A 25,613-nucleotide genomic window follows, 5' to 3' on the forward strand; every position below is an offset into this window, starting at 1 on the left:
TTTATGTGACATCGTGATTTTTTTTGTTAGAGGAGTCACTTAATTATGGTTTTGATAACCAAAAACACAATATTGGTACGTAGCGGATGAGGATCAAATCGAATCAAATCAAATGAAAAATATTTTATTTCGTAGGTAAATCACATTACCCTTGTAATATGTAATTTTTTTACTCTACAGATAATTCGGGAGGCAGATTTCCCCAGAGAAGAACGCGCAAGAAACTCTAAGGTTGCTGTTTTCAATACAGATTATTACAAATACTTATTAAACTATAATTACATTTATCAATCTGAGACAGACATGTAACAGCCCAGCAGCTGAGTCCCAATGGTTATTTAGATCCAGATATTTTGATATTTTATATTACCCTTTTGAATACAAATTTCTCTTCAGAACTAATTTATATTCGTTTAAAGGTAAGTTCTGTATGTCAACAGGGACCTTCTTTTAAAAACCTATTCATAGACCTCTGAATGGATTTGTGACTTTATGAAGTCGACTTACGGCCGTTCCCAATATACTATAATATAGAGATAAATTACTGCGTCTACTGTCAGTAATTTACTGTCAATAATTTAATAAGTCATTCTTATCGCCTTATATTGGGACGCGTGAATTTTAATTTCCATACAAACTTCTATCGTTGGTAAGGTATACATCCTCCCATTGACAGACAGCGTGTACGGATAAGGTGAGTTACCGTCGATAACTTTATTGAAACAGAATAGTCAAGGATAGTTACGATTTTTATCTCAGGTAGGTCATAACCGGAGATAGGCTGAATATTGGAAACATGAACCGTAACATGACTAGTTAGCTTATCCTTATTTCTAGGATTGTCACTGTTTTTTTAACTGAATCTATATTTCGAACCGGGGGCTCTGTGGTGAGAGTCAATGGTTCAACCTACTGCACCCAGTGGTGCAGTAGGTTGAACCATTAAACCACCAAAGACTCAGTAGTCTTTCTATGCTATTGTATGCTAATTATTACTGTTAAATAGCAAGAAAATACCACCATACGTTAGAAATGTGGACAGACTTCGATTTTTTCTATAGTATTATGTCCAATGGTATATTATGATGCAGTGTAGCCGATATTAATCATTTTGAAAATAGAACAGAGTCAGGGGTATGAAGGCTGTACTAACCGTGGCCTACGTCAGTTCTACTTCAGACTACTTTACCAATGGGAGGCTCCTTTGCACAGGATGCCGGCTAGATTATGGGTACCACAACGGCGCCTATTTCTGCCGTGAAGCAGTAATGTGTAAGCATTACTGTATTTCAGTCTGATGGGCGCCGTAGCTAGTGAAATGACTGGGAAAATGAGACTTATCATCTTATGTATTAAGGTAACGAGCGCAGTTGTAGAGCGGCACGCTCAGAATTTTTGGCTTTATCAAGAATCCTGAACGGTACCGCATTTTAATGGGCAGGGCGTATCAATTACCATCAGCTGAACGTCCTGCTCGTCTCATCCTTTGGTTGGCGATGTATATATACTTTTTTAACAAGATCAAACTTAACAATTATTCGTGTAGTAAAGGTACTATAACATAAATAACTATTTAAATGATACCACAAGTTGGGAATAGAGCGACCGCCTCCGGCGACTGTATAATTAAATTTATTGTTATTCAAGACAGGGCCTACTGAGGGTATTTGATAAGTAAATTTAATTGCAATCAAATGAATGGTACGGCAGCGAATTACATCACAAACCAACAAACATATTTTTTTATATATTAGATTGTAGATATAAATTATTTTGAGTGACGTGCTTTATCTCACTGACTAATATCGACGGGGAAGAACCTAGCTTCACTGCGTCAATATCGAGTTACATAACGATCAGTACTATTCCACAAGCGATTATGAATCTGATAAAATCCTTAAATTTCGCCATGTTTCTGGCTCCGACGTAATAAAAGCTTTTAAAACTGCTTATTTATAATGAAATTAAGGCAAGAGACGAGCAGGACATTCAGTTGATGGCATACGCCCTGCCCATTACAATGCAGTGCCGCACATGATTCTTAAAAAACACAAAAATTGTGAGTGGCAATACCTGCGCTCGTCACCTCGAGACATACGATGTTAAGTCTCAGTTGCCCAGTAATTTCACTAGCTACGGCCCCCCTCAGATCGAAACATAATATTGCTTACACATTACTGCTGCACGGCAGATATAGGCGCCGTTGTGGTACCCATAATCTAGCCGGCATCCTGTGCAAAGAGCCTCCCACTGGTGATAAATTGCTAATTATAATAAAAGAAATGACCCTTGGAGCATTTCTGTTAATCTATTCATTGATATTTAGTTAATTAGCTTCTTTTCTGGAAGAGAAGAACCAACGAGCACCACGTTTGCGTCAAATCAAAATCTTCATCATCTAATAAGCAGTGATCAGTCCCGCCATTGCAACACCAATGGAATCTCAAGAGCGTTGCCAATCTTTTAGAAAGATGTTACGAACTATTTTTGAGGTTCTTTCCACAGTTTGCTTACTTGTCATAAATTTCTTGATAATCAGTGTGTAAAAACACACACAGTTGCTGAGGATGCGATCGTGTTAGTGTCTGTGTCTTCAGAAGTCATAAGAAAACACACAGTAAAGCAACTTCGCTACGCAACGCTAAGTGTTGGAGCCGTTCTCGGAGTACTTAATCTTCGTCTATTCGAGCATCTCTGAGTTTCGAGCAGTTCGAGCTGGTGGCCGAATTTTTCAATATTACTGACTATTTAAATTACTGGGCAAATGATCTTATGTCTCAAGGTGACGAGCGTCGTGAAGTTGCGGCCAAGCGCCGTTATGTTTCACATAACTTAGTGTCGATAATTCGCACATTCCTTCTCTGTAATATGTACAGTTCTGAAAAGGCCCTGTGAAAGTCTAAGAATCACTCTCCGAACGTTTTTGCTGGGGCCACCCGTCGTGTTCTGGGAAGGGCACACCTGGGGACAAAAAAAAAACCACCATACACTGATCCACCTCTAATTTGACCTTTACAATATAAGGGGATCCCACTTCAAATAAAAAGCCGTTTACCATCACCTTTAGACATCACATCGGGCCTCGTTATTTCATACTGAGATTCTTCTTATCTCAACCTTTTTTTAATTTTTTTTTCCTGCACAATCTGGCCATAATTTTTTGTTACAGCTAGCTTTTGAAACCGTATTACATTTTTTAGCAGAATGCGTAAAACTCGCTGGAACATATTTTGTAAAAAGACACAATAATTTAGTTCAATATGTTTTTTTGGTGCTTGGCTAAGAAGAACGAAATCGAAGTAAACAAGCTATGGTGGCAGGAAGAACTCAAGCAACCGATGTTAAAAGAAAATAGTATAGCTAAACTAATGTGGGAAATCCCTGTCCAAACAGATGTTACAATCACCCACAATAGACCAGATCTTATTTACATAGATAAACAAAACAACCAAACTTACCTTATAGATATCTTGGTACCATCTGACTATAACATTGGAGCTAAGTAAATAGAAAAAATTAGCAAATATCACCCGCTAAAAGTGGAACTCTCCAGGTTATGGAACACCACCGTCACATTTATCCCGATTGTAGCAGGAGCCACGGGCGCAGTGACGAAGAGCCTTAAGCGGTATTGTGGCAAATTAGATGCAAACATTAACATACATATACTACAGAAACAAGCAGCACTACATTCTTCTACCATACATACGTTTTCGTTACACAATCATCGCAGACACATCAACAACACACACCACACACAAAGACACAGTGAACGTCTTCATACCATTCATCCACATCTCAATCAACGGCACAACCATCATCCGATCAGCACTAACTGGCGAGTGTTTCATCCATATCTGACACTCAACTTCAAGAATCGACCGTTCGATCACACGATATTTTAAATGAGAGGATAGAACAGGATCATAACACTAGATATCCTTTTTCCTGAGGGTCTTGGGACGGGATATTTAGATAAGTTACCGATACAGTCGTGAAAAAATCGAATAATATTAACACACTTTTTACACAAATTCTCTTGCCCCAAGTTAAGCATATATAGCCTGTGTTATGGGTTACAAGACAATGATATATTTAATATAATATACTTACTTTAATATACATACTCGTATATTCATATAAAAATACATAAATAAATTTAAACATCCATGACTCGGAAACAAACATCCATATTCATCATATAAATGCTTGCACCTACCGGGATTCTAGCTTAATAGGTAGGATCGCTAACCACTCGGCTATACAGGTCGTCATATCAAAGGTCATTCCGATCCAAACTTGTTTAAGATTCCTAAAGACGCTGAAACAGTCTGATTTAAAATGATTATTATTATAATGAAATTAACATTCATGATAGATACCTATTTATTTCCTATACTGAGAAAAAAAAGAAAAACACTGAGCTATTTTTATTGACCTTATACTAGGTAAAGAAGACAACCCTAACGTCGTCAGAAGAGGTAAGAGTCACGCGATAGAAAGAGAGGTAACTTATAGGTGAGTAAAATGTAGGCTAAAAGCGCTGTGCGATCTGAATTACACCTTATTGTATGGCCGGAAGAGTCCCTATTTCTTTAAGTGATTTTGCGGAGTGAGACTTCTCTACTTATACTATTACATATTCTTTGTCTGAAAAGTCTTTGTCTGCGTTTGAAAAGCTCCAGCTTAATTTTCTAACACTAGAAATAATGGATTGCTTGTAACTAATTGTAGTCGGCTTCATAAGATACATAATAGCTTTAAGGGTAAATGTTTACACTTTTATAATAAAGTCCAATTTTTCCATTTTCCCAGCCACTGTTCAGGCTAAAAAATGGCTCTGTTGTTAATCCTAATACTCCACAGCTGAATATCTAAGTGATCGGACAGGATTTTTTTTTTCATGATAATAAGGGACGAGACGAGCAGGACGTTCAGCTGATGGTAATTGATACGCCCTACCCATTACAATGCAGTGCCGCTCAAGATTATCGAAAAACCCAAACTGCGCTCATCACTTTGAGACAAGATGTCAATTCTCAATTGACCAGTAATTTCACTAGCTACGGCGCTCTTCAGACCGAAACTCAGGAATGCTTACACATTACTGCTTCACGGCAGAAATAGGCGCCGTTGTGGTACCCATAATCTAACAAAGGATCCTCCCACCGGTGGGAGCCTGGGACTAGATTTTGATTATTTTATAACAATAACAATGACAGTACAATATTGTATAAGTATTTTATTAAAAAGAGCGAAAAAAAATAATGCCTGGAGAGTTTCTTGCGCCGCTTCTTCCCTCTCAGAGCGTCATTCCGAAGCGGTGGTAGTATTACGGCCGTTCCCAATATTCAGTCTATCTCCGGTTGTAGGCTACTTGAGATAAAAATTTTAACTATCATTGACTTATATGTCCCAATAAACTTATCGATGGTAACTCACCCTATCCGTACACGCTGTCTGTCAATGGGAAGACGTATACCTTACCAGCGATAGAAGTTTGTATGGAAAATTCAATTGACGCGTCATAAGGCGATAGGAACGACTTATCGGCTACATTAAGACAGCTTCAGATTATTGACAGCTAATTACTGACAGTAGACGGTAGTAATTTATCTTTATCTGTAGATAGTATATTGGGCACGGCCGTTAGTTAGACAAGAATTATAAAGCAAACAATTTTAATGCTTTTTAATAAGTATATAAACTAAGATATTATGGGGAATTAACCGCATTCGCCAATATAAGGAAAGGAGAGTTTGAGTCTGCATTAGTTTCAACACTATTACGCAATTAGCACTACAAATACGATGTCATTTTATTATTTAATATTATATTTTATCTGTACTCTGTGTACGATTTACAGTCATCCGAGTACGAAGAGTAAGTACCACAATATAATTATTTTTGTTTTATGTAATTAAGGTTATGTTCCGATATGCACTCCGACCACTGAGCAGTGTGACGTCAATTTAGTATACTGTGAAGCCGTTCCTTTATAGCCATTTATATTGGTTACTATTTAAAACGGAACGCAATCCCGTATACTGTCAGCCGCATTTTTTGACGCAGCATTCAAATGAGTGCATTAAAGTTTTCTAGTCCATTAAAAAAAAACTGTTGTTGGAGTACTGTCAAATTAAAACTATTTGGGATTAAACTTTAGGTATTGTTTATAAAACGTTAGGCACTCGAGTGGTTTTGACTGATCACGTGATCAAAGTACTGCGAGTACCTTGCCTCATAAACGTCAGTGCTCACAGTAGAATATGGTGGAGATTTATGACGTCATATATTTCCCTAGGATACTGCGGCAGTATACTGGCAGTCCATAACGGAACTAATTTTTCTACAGTGATAGCACTGTGCAGTGCTCGCAGTGCATATCGGAACATACCCTAAACTACATTAACGAGATATTTTTTTATGACCGCGCCATGTTTCGCCGTGTTGAGACAACTGTATTTTTTATAATATTATCTACTATTTAAATTAGTAAACGCCTGTTAAAATTATAATATACTAGCTGACCCGGCAAACGTTGTTATGCCATATAAAGTATAATTCACGCGATAGTTTTATAAGTAATAAAATATTGCCTATATTATAGCCTGTACATCATTTTGTTCTATTGTCAATAGTTTTTGCAGCGCACGCAAAAATAGGTTTTCGATTTTACATCTTGTGTTACGAAATAGCAATTTTATTACGGATCCCTAATTTTGAAAAAACATAGCCTATAGCCTTCCTCGATAAATGGACTACCCAACACTGAAAGAATCATTCAAATCGGACCAGTAGTACCAGAGATTAGCGCGTTCAAACAAACAAACAAACACTGCAGCTTTATAATATTAGTATAGATAAACGTTACTTTACACATATCGTTTAAAAGAATATTGCTTGCACGGATTATGGATTGGTCTCTGTTGCGCTCCTACTAGATACCGCAGGCGTAGTCGCAAAGTGCGGCAACTTATACTACGCCCAAGTGGGCGTACTCGAGCCAGTCCTAAACAAATGTGTGACGTTAATGTGCCACATGTTCTGTTAAAGTGTGCTAATAATTGAAGCTAAAATGCCGGTTTGCGTAGTATAACTTAGTAACAATAATACTACAAGAAAGACACTGGGATCACATATCATCAGTAACTATAATGTATTTTATTTAAAACTAGCTGACCCGACAGACTTTGTTATGTATAATAAATAAAATAATATTATTTATATGAAGTTGTCAATAATATATCATAACATCAAAAATTACTTCGTAAAATATGCACCCTGCTGTCGTAATGAAATTGTTTCACAGCAGAACTGACAAACCGTGCGTCAATAAATTCTCTCATAGAAATCATGTAAGGACACATCAAAGGAAAAACAAATTTGTTGTTTTTATTTAATTTAGCAGCATTTTCCTATTTATTCACCTTTCTGGACCTCCACAAATAATTCAAGCAAAAATTAGCCAAATCGGTCCAGCCGTTCTCGAGTTTTAGCGAGACTAACAAACAGCAAATTAATTTTTTATACATAGATTTGATAGATGCCATTGAGTGTCAAGATGTCGCGCACACAAGCATCTAATAGTTGCCGCAATGAAAAAGCTATTGTTCTTGTAGGTAGTGCGGTATCTAGTTGGAGCGCAGCGGAGATCCTAAATATAAGATTGCTTATAACTAAATTTAGAAGAGTTAATAAATGATTACATGAAAGTAAAACTCTATGAGATCATAAATTCACTATGAGTAGTATACCAATAATACTGGCCGTATTGTCACGGTGAACCAGTGGGAGGCTCCTTTGCACAGGAAGCCGGCTAGATTATGGGTACCACAACGGCGCCTATTTCTGCCATGAAGCAGTAATGTGTAAACATTACTGTGTTTCGGTCTGAAGGGCGCCGTAGCTAGTGAAATTACTGGGCAAATGAGACTTAACACCTTATGTCTCAAGGTGACGAGCGCAATTGTAGTGCCGCTCAGAATTTTTGGGTTTTTCAAGAATCCTGAGCGCACTGCATTGTAATGGGTAGGGCGTATCAATTACCATCAGCTGAACGTCCTACTCGTCTCATCCCTTATTTTCATAAAAAAAAACTAATCCATTGACTGAAAAAGCTGCCAGCGCTTGAGTTCTAGTATAATACAACTTCGACACCAAACCGCACAAAGATGTTATACTACTTAATAGTCCAGGGAGATTGGCGCATTAATACCGAATACTATCTCACCTCAATTTTTTTATGTGATCCTTTTCAAATTGCCCTACTGATGATATAAAGTCGTGTTGCCATGGTGCAACCCCATGCCATATTGTTTAATGGCCGTTTTCAATAACGTATCTCTAGTTGCGTATATATGCTGTCACCGTTTAATGACAAGAACTTTTCTATCCGTAATTATGTCATATTATAGTTATGTCGATAGGTAATTGAAATGTTAGTAAGCGTAAAAGGATAGATTTTTCTACCTCTAGTAAGTTAAGCAAAGGATAGATAGGTTATTGAAAAGGGTCGTAAACCGAAATTGTTTAGACAATTCCAAGGAGTTGTTATTTTTCAACCGGACATTTTTTTTATAATTATTCTTAATTAAAACACATATAAAAAAGGTTCTATGACTTTTTAACATAATGTTAATATTTTTATTTCGAAAACTCTAATATTTGGGTACTTTTGACCAATAAAGAATATATTATAAAAATAAATATTTTTTTTTTAATTCTTTACACAGTAGTTAATGATATTCTTAATAGAGATCCATGAAAATTTCAATGTTTATATTTGTTTTTCACGCCTTTTATTAGCTTCACCTGTATGTATGTTTGTTTGTAACCGACTCATTTGGGCGCGATTTTGACCCACTTTAAACGGCCAGATTTCGTTCAAACTTCGTCGATGTATCGAGGACCGATGACAATCAATGAGAATACATTATATTGATAAAATTATTCAAATTTTCAATTTACAAATTTTTGTTAATTAAGTATATATTTTTTCATTTATCGTCGATAGCTCAGGAACTGATGTTCATTTTAAATTTCAATCTTTTCCACCAAAGCGTGTTTTTTGGTTTTTATGACATTTTTATTTAATTGTCAATTTCGCGCGCTCACATATATGCGTCTCTTGGAATAGATACTTCGGTACTCATGCGCCGTTACCTCCTAGACTATAAAGCGACGTTTGTTGACTTCGGCAGTCGAAGCTACAGCCCCAGCACACTGAAGTAACTTGGACTAGTTGTGTTTCGTATTTATTATCCTCGGCTTGATATAATTAGATTAAGTACCGCTTTTTTGGTAGTTATACTAATTCTGGCGCGTTAGGGAAAAATTGTCAGATAGTATGTTTACGATGCGCGCGCACACCGTCACGCGAATTCGACACCCTGACGTTAGCTGGTGAACAACCATTTGTATCATACTTCAGCTACCAAGCCTCATGTAACTTATAACTACTGAACCACAACCAATGGATGAGAGTTGAATATATAGAAGTTTTAAAATAACAAAATTATTCGTTATAATAATATTATCATTGGTTGTTTTTAATACCTTCTTTGTCACAATATTATTATATATTTTTTTGTTTCCAAACAAACGAAATATTTCTATTAAATTTTTCAAATAAGTCCTATTCTAGTTCCGGTTTCCGTTTTCAAACCCGTTCCCAACATATTACATTAATCTTATTTCGAGTAAGGTTGCTTTAGCAAACTAAACCTACTATTGGTTTAGTTATAGCTAATCGACGTGAATTTCAGTTTATTAGAAATCCACGGGAAATATGGATTTTATCAGGATAAAATATAGCCTATGTCCTTTCCGAAGCTCTAGCCTATCGCTGTACCAAACTTCATCATTCAGTAACTCCGGCATAAAGGCGTAACAAACAAACATACATTATATATATACATTCACATTTATAGTATTAGTAGGGATTATTTGCGTTTTTAAATGTTTCATCCAGTAATCACGGACTAGTAAAAAAAGAAGGACTCCGCGCCGTGATATTAGCAAGTGAAGCACCTTTATGCTAGTGTGTGTGCGGTTACGGGGTATAACAGTTACACAATTTTTTCTCCATATATTTTTCTCCATATCCACAAATACTTTTATATTATTGTTTTTACACTTTTTTTTACAAAGGACGACGGCATTTTAAAAATATTTTATTGCGACGCAAACTGATCTGTCTCAGGCGATGGCAAATCTCATAGTGGCGGCCGATCGGCTTGTATTAGTGTAAGTGTATGCGTGGGGCTATGTATTTACACGCCGGCTTGTTTTGGTGCATCACTGTTATGAAAGGTGACACGAAGCCCTTATTTTTTTACTCGTCCGTGATAGTAATATGTATTTCGTTTGTTTGCAGAAACAGACCTCCCCATCAAATTCTTCAGCCGCGAAGACTGGAATGCCACTCCGGCATCACATATGACACCTTTGTCAACACCAGTAGCTTACGTAGTGGTACATCATACGTACCTCCCTCCAGCTTGCAACTCTCATGAGGAGTGCGTTACTGCCATGAGGGGAATGCAGAATTACCACAATTCTCTAGGATGGGGTGATATTGGTTATAAGTACGTGAATTATCTTTTATGTCCAAAAGAATGACTTTAACCAAGAGTATTCTTATATGTGAGTGGTAGTGCCATGTTGGGTCCTAACTGACACAACCGAAGTAGGCGCTTCCCACTGAAACCGGCGTGAAATAGAGTCTTTGCCGCTGTGTTTCGTCCGAAATGGGGCATCAGAAAGAAGAGGATCTCGGAATGGGGAGTATTGAGGCAACCGCCAATGGACATCCGCAACAATAGGTGTCAAGAGATGCGTTGCCGGCTTACAAGGGAGTATGCGCTATGATAGAACACTGAAAGACATGATTTATGCCGATCTTTTAAATTCGTCATTATAAATACTGCATTGGGGAGATTTAGCTACTAGAGAGTAGAGTGACAGATCTTTACTAATGTGACTGTTTCAGTTTTTGCATAGGAAGCGATGGTGGTGTGTATGAAGGCCGAGGATGGGAGAACAAGGGGATTCACGCTGGGCCTGCCAACGGTGTTAGTGTGGGCATCTGTCTTATTGGCGACTGGAGAGGTTTGTTTGATCACATTTTTTCGGTAACAGCCGTCGAACGACGACCATTTCTTTCTTCATCCCCCAACGACAGATGACCGCGCTTATATTTGCTATGCCAACGGTAGAATATTGCCTTCATCCACATTTGAAGCCGATGAAATGACTCTTCTGATTTAAAACCACATTTGGAACCATAAAAAACCATTGCACGAAAATGTTCACGAGGCAGATCTATTTTTCAATGAGACACAATAACTCAGTTAAGCTCTCGAAAAATTTTACTTGCATAAATTACAATTAGGGCTTCATACATATAAACTTTTTTTTGCAAAACTTTCTGAGTGGGCTGATATTATTTTTACTACGCAGAAAACCAAATGTTTTCTGCATTCAATCAAATATTTTTTTTTTCATTTAATGTCTTATCATGCAAATGCAAATCATATCCATATCATGAAAACCAGTGATAGGATCCTTAGCACAGGATGCCGGCTAGATTATGGGTACCAAAACGGCGCCTATTTCTGCCGTGAAGCAGTAATGTGTAGTGATTGTGTTTCGGTCGGAAGGGCGCCGTAGCTAGTGAAATTACTGAGCAAATGAGACTATCTTATGTGTCAAGGTGAAAAGCGCAGTTGTAGTACCGCTCAGAATTTTTGGGGATTTTCAAGAATCCTGAGCGGCACTGCATTGTAATGGGCAGGGCTTATCAAATACCATCAGCTGAACGTCCTGCTCGTCTTGTCTCTTATTTTCATAAAAAATCGTAACCATAAAACCAATATATTATGCTGACGGTACAGGCTCAATAAGAAGTCATTTGTAATCCCATCATGCACGTGAATAATACACAATAAATTACAGATTATATGCGTTCGCTCAACTGCTCATAAAATCTTTATATTTATAGCGTAATCGAATACATCTCTAGTTAAGCGTGATTTAATCATAAAAACATGACCCTGAATGAGAATGTATGCTATTCTAATTGCCGCGACCTCCCTGAGGCAACATTTATGTTATGAGCATTGACCTGTGACCTGTGTCATCCAAGATAGGCTTGTAACATAGTAATAGGTCGTGCTTGAGTCGTGAGGAGGCGATAGGTGAGAGCGGGTCACGGCGTGCGGAAGGACACCGATTCTAAAATTAATTACACTTATTAACACAGAATATAATATTGTTTACAAATAAAATTAAAAATAACATAAAATTCAACTAACAATTAAATTTAAACAATGTCAAAAGTAATAAGAAAATTTTAAATATACACAGATGTTGATACAACATACGAATCAAAGTTGTCTCAACCATTGTCAATGGTCGTCAAAAAAAATAACACAATAGATTAGTCAAATAGAACAATTCTTAATAATAATAGCAGAAAAAATAATAATAAAATGATAATTCCTGAAGAAACTATTGCCGTCGCTCTACGCCCGAAACACAACGATCTCTGTGTGCGTGAATAGCCCGTGTTTTGTGTGAGTAATGCGTATGATAGGGTGCGCGCACGCCACAAATCCCGTTTCGTTTATCAACAATAGCATTTTCTGCGATGTTTAAAGAGTCATATTTTCTTATGCCGATAGTTGATTGAAAAAAACAAAACGTACAGACATAGCTTTAGCATATCTAGATTTTTTGACAAAAAAGCTCCTCTCTAGAAGCATTATTCAGGGAGAAAAAGGGGAATACGGTTGTATGGAATAACGCTGCCTGCGTCCCCTCCTAACACTGACTTGTGAGTAGTGACTACGATCCACGACTATAACGCCCGGTATCAGGTGGAAATGGATCATGCGGAGAGGAGATATCTCATTTTTCATCAACTAGCTGACCCAGCAAACGTATTGCCATAAAAAGTTACTAGCTGCCCCGACAGACGTTGTTCTGTAGATAGTAAAAAAACAACTGTTTTATATTTCAAAACATCAAAAATTATTTCGTAAATATGCTCCCTGTTGTTAGAATGAAATTGTTTCACAGCGGAACTGTCAAACCGTGCGTCACTAAATTCTCTCATAGAAAATATGTCCATACAAAACAAATATTGAAAATAAAAAAATATTTATGGGTCCCAAATCGAAATAAAAACTACCCTATCTCTCAAGTTGGACCAAACTGCACTCCATGAAGTAATCACCATTATAATCCGTTCATTAGTTTAGGAGTCCATTGAGGACAAACATTGTGACAAGAGATTTATATATATTATGATAAAATAAAATGAAATAATTAAAATTGTTGGGGTATAAAAAATAGATGACGACAAAAATTCTGATCGACATTGCATTGTAATGGGCATGGCGTGTGCCATCAACTGAACGTCCTGGTAATCACGTTCCTTATTTTCAATAAAAAGATGACTATTATTATTTTATTTTAGTTTCGTCTCCACCGGAAGAAATGATAGCAGCAACATTAGCCCTCATCGAAATAGGAGTAGCCAGGGGCTCTATAAAGGCAGACTACAAGGTGATCGGCCACAGCCAGGCCATGAAGACAGAATGCCCAGGTGCAGCTCTATCCAACATCATATCGAAATGGGAACATTTCTCAAATACATTCACTAGAGACAATAAACGACTTTAATGTCCGATTTTTATTGCCTTTGAAATTGTTAAAATAGTTAATTTTAATACAAAATATGAACAATTTGTTATCTTTCTAAAGTGATAACGCTCACTTCTGGGATTAATTACAGGAATAGAACTGAAAACAAAATTTTAAGAACGATGCGGGACTCGAACCCGCAACCGCTTGCGTTCCGTGCGAGCGCTCTTACCAAATGAGCCAGCCGTTCGAGTGACGTATCGTTTATAAAATCTTGTATTCTTTGTTCAAGTCTCAGGTTGTGGCTATATATATTAAAGTTAATAATATTTACTTTTATGTTACTGTATATATTATTACCAAGAGATATGTTCAACGTTGGGCATAAGAAAAGTTGGAAGACCGTGTAAGAGGTGGGCTGATAATGTCATTGAATACGCTGGAAAAGACTGGCAAATATTGGGCAAAGACCGTATAGTGTGGAAGAAAATGGAGGAGGCCTTCACCCAAAGAGGGGCCCCCATACAACTAATTAAACATGAATAAAAATAGATAGAAAACTTACTAACATAAAACTTTTCTCTTTTTAAGTTCTTATAATATTAGGCTTAAGTTAAGTTAAGTTTACTAACAATAATTGTCAGTTTATTTTAATTTTTAAATTTAGATTAATTTAATTATGAAATTTTGTATGGGAATAAAAGGCTTTTTTATCATTTATTATATCTTATTTTATTATGTTCAATGTATCTGATTAACAAAATACCCAAAATATGATTCTTGCACAGCTCATTTTACAAATGATTTGATGTAAAAAGGATGGAATGATAAAATAAAGCAAAAAAAGACAGCTTTTTCAAATCGAATATTAAATACTACTACATTCAATCTTAGATAATATAAATGTCTAGATAGCCTCTTGATGTTAGGCAACGCATCACAACAGGCCAAGTTTAATACTTTAGTGTGCATAAACTACGTCTTATACTCGCGATACGTTAGTCACTTTGTTTTAGCGTGCGTTCGGTGCTGAAAATAGAGGTCAACAGTACGCCGCTGTTTTTCGACGTGTTCACAGCTGTCACAGTCTATCTAGACGTAAAATGATCTAAGCATTAATTAAGCAAGTAATTTACACGTTCTGTGTCACTGTCTGCATCTTTTTTTTATTTAACAATATCAATACTTATGACCCAAGGTTTTGACGACAAATTGGTGAAATTTGAAAGTTATAACATATATTATAGATACATACACACTCACGCCTTGTTATCGTCGAGGTAGGCAGAGACAATAGAATGCCATTTGCTTCTATCCTTACAAACCTCACGCGCTTCCTCTACATTCATTACTCTTTTCATAAATGCTCGGACCTTTCATTTCCCCAATTTGGTCGACGAATGTTCTACGAGGTCCCACCGACTTGCCCACACACACTTGCCTAATATATTTGATGCGTCATTATTTCTTCACTCATTCGCTCCAAGTGTCCAAACCATTTCAGCATTCCTTTTTCAGTCCTTGTCACAACATCCTCTTTCAAACCACAACGCACTCGTATTACCACATTCGGAATTCTATCAATCAGTCTTACCCCACACATACTACGCAGTGATCGCATCTCAACTGCGTTAAATCTGCTTTTATGCAATTAACTTAATTAATTAATTTAATTTATATTATAGATATAGATAATATATTCTTAATTTCACCAAAGACACATTTTCAAATGATACCTATGTAATACTGGCAATATACAACCAGTATATAAACTATCAGGTTATTTTAACCCGCCAAACTAGTTTGCCCAATGTCAACCTTGTTTATTCTACGATTCATGTTGAGTTAGCCCGTAATGGGGTATACGATGTTAAATAATATAAGTAATTAATGTGTAAATATACTATAAGGTAATGCATTGTATGCAACGTGGGCTTCCTATTAAATAAATAAATAAATAAACTATATTAAATCCAAACAATATTCCTATGAAAAGTTTTTGAATACTTACTTTTTATACACCTTATTAGCGTGGCATATATCAATACTTATTGATTTTACGTTTCAAATGACAAAAACAAACACTATTATAAATGTTTTAGTAATTAACCAAATGATTTGAGTTTTCTTTGGTGTTAATTCCTCCAATATTTGTATTTAAACCATTCGACACTTGTTTCGCCTCTACACGAGGCATCCTCAGGACATGTTGAGTCGCCAAAATAGCCGAGACATCGGTCTCGTGCCAGATTTTGGCGAAAAACAAAAGAAAACTCAAATAATTTGGACAATTATGGATTTCCGCAAAGTAACGCCTACTTCAATAAAAGTTTTAGTTATTTATTACTAGCTGACCCGACAGACGTTGTTCTGTATATAATAAATAAAATAATGTTTTTATATGAATTTGTCAATAATATATCATAACATCAAAAATTACTTCGTAAAATATGCACCCTACTGTCGCAATGAAATTGTTTCACAGCGGAACTGTCAAACCATGCGTCAATAAATTCTCTCATAGAAATTATGTATGGACAAATCAAAGAAAAAACAAATTTGTTTTTTTATTTAATTTAGGACTATTTTCCTATTTATTATTAAACCTTCTCTGGACTTCCACAAATAATTCAAGACCAAAATTAGCCAAATCGGTCCTGCCGTACTAACGAACAGCAATTCATTTTTATATATATAGATAGATAGATAACCGAAATACCTAAACAGACGGCGCACACAGATTAAATATAACTCACCTGATAAATATACACATTAGGCAGAAATACACATTTATTTTATATAAACGACATAATACTTATAACTTCATAAAATACCAAATTTCCACAAACTACCATTGAGAATTTGTTTATATAGTTCTTGTAAACGGAACTTCCATACTACAAAGGTACTTATTAACTTTTTATGTCCGCTGATTTTTAGCGTATTGTATAATTCACAGGCCGGGGAATAACCTTACCATCAGCTACAAATGAAATACGTATATATATAAGTATAGTCAGCTACTATGGACATTTATCGTAAGCGTAAAGTGGTGAAGTTATGAGAGGATACATTTTAAAATGGAGATCATATGAGTTTGAGGTGTTAGTGTGTTGTCTTGCAATGTTTTGATGATGAGTTTTTATTATAAAGCATATTATGGGTGAGTTTTGTACAAAAAACTGTAATGTTTGGCGATTTAAGTGACTGTCCATTGTCCAATGAGTTTGGTTCAATTTTTTCACGTATCAGCTAAATTTCTAAAGAGGTGATAGAAAAACTTATTTCGGCTAAATGTCGTAATTGTTGTGTATGTCTAAATCGTAGATAATTTATACATCTACGGCCGTTTTCAATAACCTATCTATCCTTAGTTTTACTTACTAGAGGTTGACAATTAATCTATCCTTTAACGCTTACTTAGAGTTCAATAACCTATTGACATAAAGCATTGGACTATAACTATATTGGACATAACTATGGATAGATAAGATCTTGTCATTAATGATTAAACGGTGACAGTAACATTACTGTAGTATTAGTTACGGGTACATACCCGTAACTAGAGATACGTTATTGAAAACGGACGTTAGATAGTCTCTTGCTGTTAGACAACCGATAAAAACAGGCCTTGAATATTAGTTTAGTGTGCTACAAGCTACATCTTACACTAGCGATTTGGTCGCAATATACAGCCATCATGTTGTCCCGACCTCTTGTTAAAATTGCAAAATTTGAATTATATATAGTTCGTCAACCGCCGGACCGTACCACAGTATCGCGCACTCGGTTGTTTATCATCATCGTCATAACTATTCAAATATTTGTCCAAATAATGTAGTGTTAAAGACTAAGTTTACTTACTTTAAATACCAGATACGATAAAAAGCATTTATTTTGATATAAGGACCAAATTGTTACTACCAAATGTGCGTTTCATTAAATCCATTTATTAATTTTTACATATTTTATAATATTAGTAGGATTTTATGACGCTCCTTTGCAAAGGATGTCGGCTAAATTATGGGCACCAAAACGGCGCCTATTTCTGCCGTGAAGCAGTAATGTGTATGCAATACTGTGTTTCGGTCTGAAGGTTGCCGTAGCTGGTAACATTACTGGGTAAATGAGACTTGACATCTTATGTCTCAAGGTGACGAGCGCAATTGTGGTGCCGCTCAGAATTTTTGTGTTTTTCAATACCTAATCGTGAGCGTCAGCTGAACGTCCTGCTCGTTTCGTCCATACGCCATATTTTAGGGAAGGGTACGCCACGACACGTGTACGAGTGACACAGTTCAATCTATCATGATAGACTTCCGCCCTACATTGAAATATTTTATCATTATTGTGAACTGATTTATTTCGCAATATATTCGCTATCTAAATATTACTAACACATTAGTTCTTTCAGATCGACAGTCATGGATATGTTAACGGTGTTGTTTGTTCGTGTTCTGTTCCTGTCTCAAGAGTTTGCCAACACATTTGCCAACCCGGTTATTACAGGTGTGTAAAAAAATTAATCTTAATCTTTAAATATATATATAATGAAAATGGTCTTTGTTTGAGGCTCTTTCACGCCTTAACCACTGACCGTATCGACATGAAACTAACAAAATTCGATGCAAATTTTATCCTAGATGGTTTATGGCTACTTATTTTTTTAATGTATTATTTATTCCCTTTTAAAATTCGCCCAGCGAAACGGAAGGGAACGGCTAGTCTTAATATATGTAAATCCAGTGTCCTGCGGGCCTACCATGAACTCTTATTGCGCTTCAATTGACAACCTAAAATGAACTGCTTTGATATTTTGTACCACGACGTGATCAGAGCTATCTAATTTAGGTTGACGTCAAATCAACTGATTAAATCGCAATGATGTCAATTGAATGTCAAAAATGATATCAACTGAATCGCAAACTGATTTAGTTCGTTCATTCATTCGTACCATGAGGTGTTATTTCAACCTAAACTGGTTAGCTTATTTGTCAAAGTGACCGATTTGAAAAAAGTTGCTACTTCCTTAGAGGAAAGTGAATCGTGTTGTTTATAACTTTTGAAAAATAGTGAAAACATAGAAAAGAAAAAATTTATTGATTAAAGATGAGATGAGAATACTTTATTGGACTTTTTAGTAAAACAAAATACTGGAAATAAATACCAAAAATGAAAATACTAACGACGAGGCAGTAAGGGCCCGGGCTATAGCCTGTTCGCAAGAACGAATTAAATAAAATGTACTCTGTGGTTCTGTCAAATCAAACAGCAATGGAGGTGCGTTCATAACTCGTTATTTTTACGAAAACTTTTACAAAAATTAAAGAACTATATTTATTTATATTACTATTATTTAATAAGTATAAAAAAGGGCTTAATTGTTTAAAATTTGACGCAATTGAGCAATTTTAAAATGTATTTTTTTGTATTTTCTATGCAAAAAAAACCGCTAAAAGCGATCCAAACGCCATTCAATAAAAGGCACTTCATGGTACGAATTTTAGTGATTCAATTTGGGTACCTAAACTGAACTGCATCGGATTCGCATCGCTTATTAAAAGTTGATGGTAGGCCCTCTGATGTTTGTTTCCAGTGAACTCCTAAACTAATGAACGGATTTTAATGGGGATTACTTCATGGAGTGCATTTAAGTCCAACTTGAGAGATAGGATAGTTTTTTTTCTATTTGGGACCTATAATTATTTTTATTTCCAATATTAATTGTTTTATATGGACATATTTTCTATAAGAGAATTTATTGACGCACGGTTTGACAGTTCTGCTGTGAAACAATTTCATTATAGTTTACAACATAGCATATTTTACGAAATAAATATTATTGAAAAATTTATAAAAAACAGTAAGTTGTATATCGAAAAACTAGGTGACCCGGCCCTACATAATAAAGGCCGTTGGGCCTTTTGAGCGGTAAGTTAGAGAAATAGGCTACAACAATAAACGTGTGGCCTTAGAATATGAGTTTAATATGGTCATTGAAAATAATTATTGGCTAATTAAAAACAAATATTTGTTAGTTTGCAATATACATTCGTCACCTTTCGACAATCCGAAGCTGTAATAAATTATACCTGAGAGACAAGTCCTATGTTCATTACGCATTTTTTTTATTGGATAGGAGGACAAACAAGCGTACGGGTTACCTGGTGTGAAGTGATCACCGCCGCCCACATTCTCTTGCAACACCAGAGGAATCACAAGAGCGTTGCCGGCCTTTAAGGAAGGTGTACGCGCTTTTTTAGAAGGTACCCATGTCGTATCGTCCCGGATACCGCACAAGGAAGCTCATTTCACAGCTTTGTAGTACGTGGAAGAAAGCTCCTTGAAAACCGCACTGTAGAGGACCGCAACACATCCAGGTGGTGGAGATGATATCCTAACTTGTGGCGTTTTTTTTTTTGATTTTTGTCGAAACAAAACATTAACAGACAGTATCAGACTAGAATTTTATTAAAATATTTTATAGCCTTACTCTCTAATACACAATTGATTTCTTGTGTTCATTATATATATCATAGCAAGGGACGCGACGAGCAGTACGTTCAGCTGATGGTAATTGATTGGTTCTTGAAAACCTCAAATTTTCTGAGGGGCAGTACGATTGCGGTCCTCACCTAGAGACGTAAGATGTTAAGTGTCATTTGCCCAGTAATTTCACTAGCTACGGCGCCCTTCATATCGAAAAACATTACTGCTTCACGGCAGTATACGGCACCGTTGTGGTAAGCAACTGTGCAAAGGAGCCTCTCACTGATAAAACTGGATGTAACACAATTTAAATATTCTTCTTAGGCCTAAGACGTATCTATCTACATTTGAATATGATCTGTCATCTCAGTCGAAAGGTATCCACTGCTAGACAAAGGGCTCCCCCAAAGATCTCCACGACCCCGACTGTCCACGATCCTCCACTAAGCTAGTCCAACTTATTCCGGTGATCTTGAATCATCGCTACATCTTGTGGGGGGGTTACCAACATTAATTCGTCCTCCAGAAAGTGGTTACCATTCGAGGACTTGGTAAAAATAGCCACCTGTCCTTCGAGCTATTTGCCCTGCCCATTGCCACTTCAATTTGAGTCTGAAATCAATCTGATCTATAAGAACGTAAAATCAAAATGTTTACCTTTCAGATTTCCAAAACGAAGTGGTCACCGACGATTTTGCATTTGTAAATCGTTCTGGTTGGAACGCCGAGGAACCAAAACAATCCCTTCCATTGACAACTCCGGTTCCATATGTGGTGATACACCATTCATATTTACCACCAGCTTGCTCCACGAGGGAACAGTGCAGCCGGGCTATGACGCAGATGCAAAGAATGCATGTTGACACACGAGGCTGGTGGGATATTGGATACAAGTAAGTGGTTTTAGGAATTCTTTTCATTTCCACAACATATATATAATATGATATGCTGATATGCCAACACGACCCGCGCGCCCGCAAAACCCACCTGCTGAGCTGTTTTGACGCTAAACCCAGCGCCGGCCACTTGAGACTCTATATCCACTTATGTTTACAATAGTCGAGGTATCATTATGCGGTTTATGTTTTGGGTTGCTAGATAAACAAGCTTGGTTATAACCAAGCTTAACTATAGTTAACAAAAAGCGTGATTTATGATAGATTCGTGCTGTGATATCTCCGCTCTTTCAGAGTTGTACGAGAAATTATGACTATTTTGCTAAACGCGTCAAAATAAAAATACTCCAATTGAATTCTTATTATTTTAAATATAGTGGACAAGTTATAATATTATTATCTTAGAATTTATATCAAAAAAAAGTTTTGTTAAAAAAAATCACAAAATAATGTTGTATGCTCAAGAAAAATATCCGCTGCCAGCTAAATTCAATAAATAGTAATATATTTTGTCTTCAAAAGCGTTGCGCTTTGTTTTATGGCTCTTAGAACCAAGAGCAATTAATAATACACCCGGTAAAAAATCTCTCCGGTGTTTTTGTCTAGGGATGCGTAGATATTGGCAGTATTTTGACGACTGTCTTGCCGTGTCCACGAGGACACGCTAGGATAGGACCATAGAAACGCTTTCAATGTACGATTGAGCACTGGAGCGTATGGGAGGATAATTCATCGTCAGCCGGAACAAACGACAACCGGTCCTGCGCTGCCCTCGTCCAACGTATTCCGACGATCTTGACCAGATCGGTCCATCTTGTGGGGGGGCCTATCGACACTGGTTCTTCCGGTACGTGGTGGCCATTCGAGGAATTTTCTGCCCTACGGACCATCTGTCCGTCGAACTATGTGCCCTGCCTACTTCGCAATAATTTGGGCTATGTCAGTGACTTTGGTTCTCCTGCGGATCTCCTCATTCCTGATTCAATCTCGCAGGGAAACCCCGAGCATAGCCTTCTCCATTGCCCTCTGAGCGACAATGAGCTTCCTCATAAAGCCCTTAGTTAGGGAGGTTATGGGAGGATAATGAAGGTCTTAAAAGCGTACCACGGTAGCCCCGATTCGATCCTCACCCGCTACGTACCTATGTATTTTCGGTTTTGGAATTCAAAAGTACGGCTGGCGATGCAATTGGGATTCCACTGGTGTTACAATAGAGTATTGATCACATACCAACAAACGCCCCGACTATTTGTCCTAATATTCCATAAAAAAGTAAAAAAACATTCAAAACAAGCATATTTCTACAAGAGAACTAAACTGATTCTGATTTGTTAATTCTTATTGTTGTATATCACAGGCGTATGCGCCACTTTATCTTATCAACGCACCACACTTTATCATTCTGATGATCTAAATATGTGGCATTCCTTCTAAGTGCGGCTATCATTGAACATACAACGTACAACGAACCTATGAAATGTAGTTCCATTTACACTGTGTTCAGGTCGAAAAAAATCAGGTACCCTAACACCAGTAGGGACGCCCAGGGGGTTTCGTAAAAGGCGACTAAGGGTTTTTGGTGTGGAGGGTCACGCTGTGTTTCGACGATAGCACAAAGAGGCCGGACTCGTCCAGGTTAGGACCATACTCCCATGGAATACCGGCTTGAATTAAGCGATCGACATACGGATGTCGAGAATCGACACCCCCATCCCCTCCACATGCACAAAAAAAAAAACAAGATATCATCATCATCACCCGGAAGTCGTCCACTGCTTATCAAGACCTCCTCCAATGCTTTCCACGACATTCGGTCCTGCACTGCCTTCATCCAACGTATTCCGGCGATCTGGATCACATCGTTGGTCCATCTTGTGGGGGGCCTACCAACACTGCGTCTTCCGGTTCGAGGACGTTACTGACCCAACGGCCATCTGTCCTTTGAACTATGTGCCCTGCCACTGCCACTTAAGTTTCGCAATCATTTCGTCTATGTCGGAAACTTTGGTTCTCCTGCGGATCTCCTCATTTCTAATTATATCTCGCAGGGAAATACCGAGCATAGCCTTCTCCATTGCCCTTTGAGCGATCATGAGCTTTCTCAAAAGGCCCATTGTTAGCGATAAGGATTATATATTATATATATTTATTATCTATTGGACGTTGTTATACGTTTATAATTTATATTATACGTTAGATGTGGGCAGCGCAGGACCGATTTTCGTGGAAACCGTTGGGGGAGGCTTTTGTCCAGTAGTAGACGTCTTCCGGCTGATTACGATGATGATGATTCCTAATTGTCATTAGTAATTATGACCATCATGTTCACGAAGCATCCTTACACAAAGAATGAATTCAAGCTCCAAAGGTTGATGCATCCAACATACGATAATTTATATTTATACAGTTTATTCTTTATTACTTTTTATGTATTATTTGAAATTATTTAAACACGATTCATATACTGGATGCAGTACCTTACAAACTAATTTGTTATGTATATTACAGCCATTGTAAAATACTCTATTTGATTGAAAAGAGTGGCCGTTGAGTTTCTTGTACATTCTTCTCACGAGCTATTTTCGAACTCTAACTATTTTCGAACATGTGGTAGATTCAGTAATTTAAATGAAATATTTATAATGACTACTGAAAAGCGCTTAGTTTAAGCTCAATTGAATAAAGTTTATTTCACTTTGACTTTGTGGTCAAGAAGTTTTGAACTCCACACAGGTGAAGTTGAATTTAAAATGTTGATATTTGTTTTAGTTTCGCTGTGGGAGGTGATGGAACTGTCTATGAAGGTCGGGGCTGGCAGATTTTGGGTGCACATGCCCTTAATTTTAACAACGTCAGTATTGGAATATGCTTGATTGGTGATTGGACAAGTGAGTATAATTCAAATTCATATTTTTATTCAAAATAGGATATGAAATAATTTATTGAAAGTTAAAAACTACCACCCATTTGGAAATTTATGCCCCAGACCTGAGAAGAACGCAAGTTTTGCTGAGTTTCTTGCGCCCGTTTTTTTTTAATAAAAGGCATAAAAGGGCATAAATGGCATTTATTTTCTCAAAATTGATTCCTTTAGAATTCTTTTTGATGATTAATGAAGTAAAAAATGTCGTTGATTCAATTAAGTTCTTAATTAAGCCAAATTACGAATGTCGTGATTTTTAATCAGCTCATTGTTTTTTATTTTAGAGGATAATATCCGGACGACCGAGCCTTGCTCGGATTTTTAAGAATGTACAAAACTTGAAAAAAAGAATTAATAGGACATCTGGATTCGAACCGGGGTCTTCTGCTTTCCGGATCACCTAATGTTCCATCTGAGCTATTATAGTCATGTATACAGTGGCGAAATTTACCTTTGTATTCTAATGTTATTGTAGCTGTTTCTCATTAAAACACGGATAAATTTTTAAAATTGAAACTTAGCTAGATCGAGTTCTCGCCCCCGAAACTACCTGTGTACTAAATTTAATTAAAATCGATGGAGCCGTTTCCGTGATTCAGAATATATAAATACAAGAATTGCTCGTTTAAAGATATAAGCTAAATTATCTTTCAGATGAATTGCCACCAGTACAACAATTGAAAGCAGCTCAATCATTGATATCTGCCGGAGTGGACAGGGGCTACATAAAGCTGGATTACAAGCTGGTGGGGCATCGACAAGTGAGAGACACCAAATGTCCCGGTGATACCCTATTCAGAGAAATTTCTCAATGGAAGCATTTCTCCAGCTTCCCTGCGTCCAAAGCTGATTTGATAAACGTCAAAGAAATACCGAAGGAAATAAGGGATATATGGAAGAAAAATGGATTGTAGCATAGAATAGTATCGTATGGTTAAAATGTTATTGCTTGTGATAGTGTCGTGGAAAGGGTCGTTCATACGTAATACTCGTTAACGGCGCTACTGGAGTACTGATCCTGACATCATGATCACACTGTTATTTCCGCTTATAATAATAATAATTGTATTTTCAACACACTTGCTCGTAAAATGAGCCTTATTACATTACTATTAGGGACGTTTTAACACACACGTGTACAATAATATTACACACTAGTGCATAAAATAATTATCCCCACAAAGTTAAGTTAGTACATAATTGCAAATTATATGAGAGTAAAAAGAGTATTTTCAATTTAATCATGTAATACAGATTTTTTTTGTGATAATAAAGAGGTTTTTTGCCGCTAAATATCAATTCACATTTTTGGAATAAATAAATATTAATTTACACGAAATAGCATTTATTATTATTAAGTTATTTATAACTCACAATAAATTTGCTATAAAATATATGCATTTAATCACTAAAATTGAATACGGCAGAGGTTCTATTAGTTATCGGAGGCTTAACAAACGGTATTGAATATAAATAAATATAGAAAGTTCGATATGCTTTAAACACGATTAAACTTAAATAGTTTCATATTGTATTTGGCAGAAAACCATTATGGTGTGATTTGTGCATCACCTCCCATAGATTATACATATATATATATTTATTTATTTATTTACAAGTAGGTACAATAACAGATAACAAGATAAAACTATCAT

General features: G+C 36.5%; 2 protein-coding genes across 3 annotated transcripts; both read left to right on the forward strand.

The window, feature by feature from the left end:
• Positions 1–5,785: 5,785 nt before the first annotated feature.
• On the forward strand, positions 5,786–14,373 carry LOC126967794 (peptidoglycan-recognition protein LB-like). Its single transcript, XM_050812493.1, has 4 exons — positions 5,786–5,883; positions 10,379–10,589; positions 10,994–11,112; positions 13,484–14,373. The coding sequence occupies exons 1-4, from the start codon at positions 5,811–5,813 to the stop codon at positions 13,687–13,689; spliced, it is 609 nt and encodes a 202-aa protein (XP_050668450.1). The 5' UTR covers positions 5,786–5,810; the 3' UTR covers positions 13,690–14,373.
• A 2,320-nt stretch (positions 14,374–16,693) lies between these two features.
• Positions 16,694–25,320, forward strand: LOC126967792 (peptidoglycan-recognition protein LB-like). Of its 2 annotated transcripts, none has more exons than XM_050812490.1 (5): positions 16,694–16,813; positions 18,065–18,159; positions 20,804–21,032; positions 23,805–23,923; positions 24,613–25,320. In XM_050812490.1, the coding sequence occupies exons 1-5, from the start codon at positions 16,782–16,784 to the stop codon at positions 24,870–24,872; spliced, it is 735 nt and encodes a 244-aa protein (XP_050668447.1). In that variant the 5' UTR covers positions 16,694–16,781; the 3' UTR covers positions 24,873–25,320. The 2 variants fall into 2 exon arrangements, with proteins under 2 accessions (XP_050668447.1, XP_050668448.1); XM_050812491.1 differs by lacking the exon at positions 16,694–16,813 and adding an exon at positions 17,542–17,579.
• Positions 25,321–25,613: the final 293 nt, after the last annotated feature.

The sequence above is a fragment of the Leptidea sinapis genome, chromosome 13 (genome assembly GCF_905404315.1).
Source record: "Leptidea sinapis chromosome 13, ilLepSina1.1, whole genome shotgun sequence".
NCBI lineage: Eukaryota > Metazoa > Arthropoda > Insecta > Lepidoptera > Pieridae > Leptidea > Leptidea sinapis.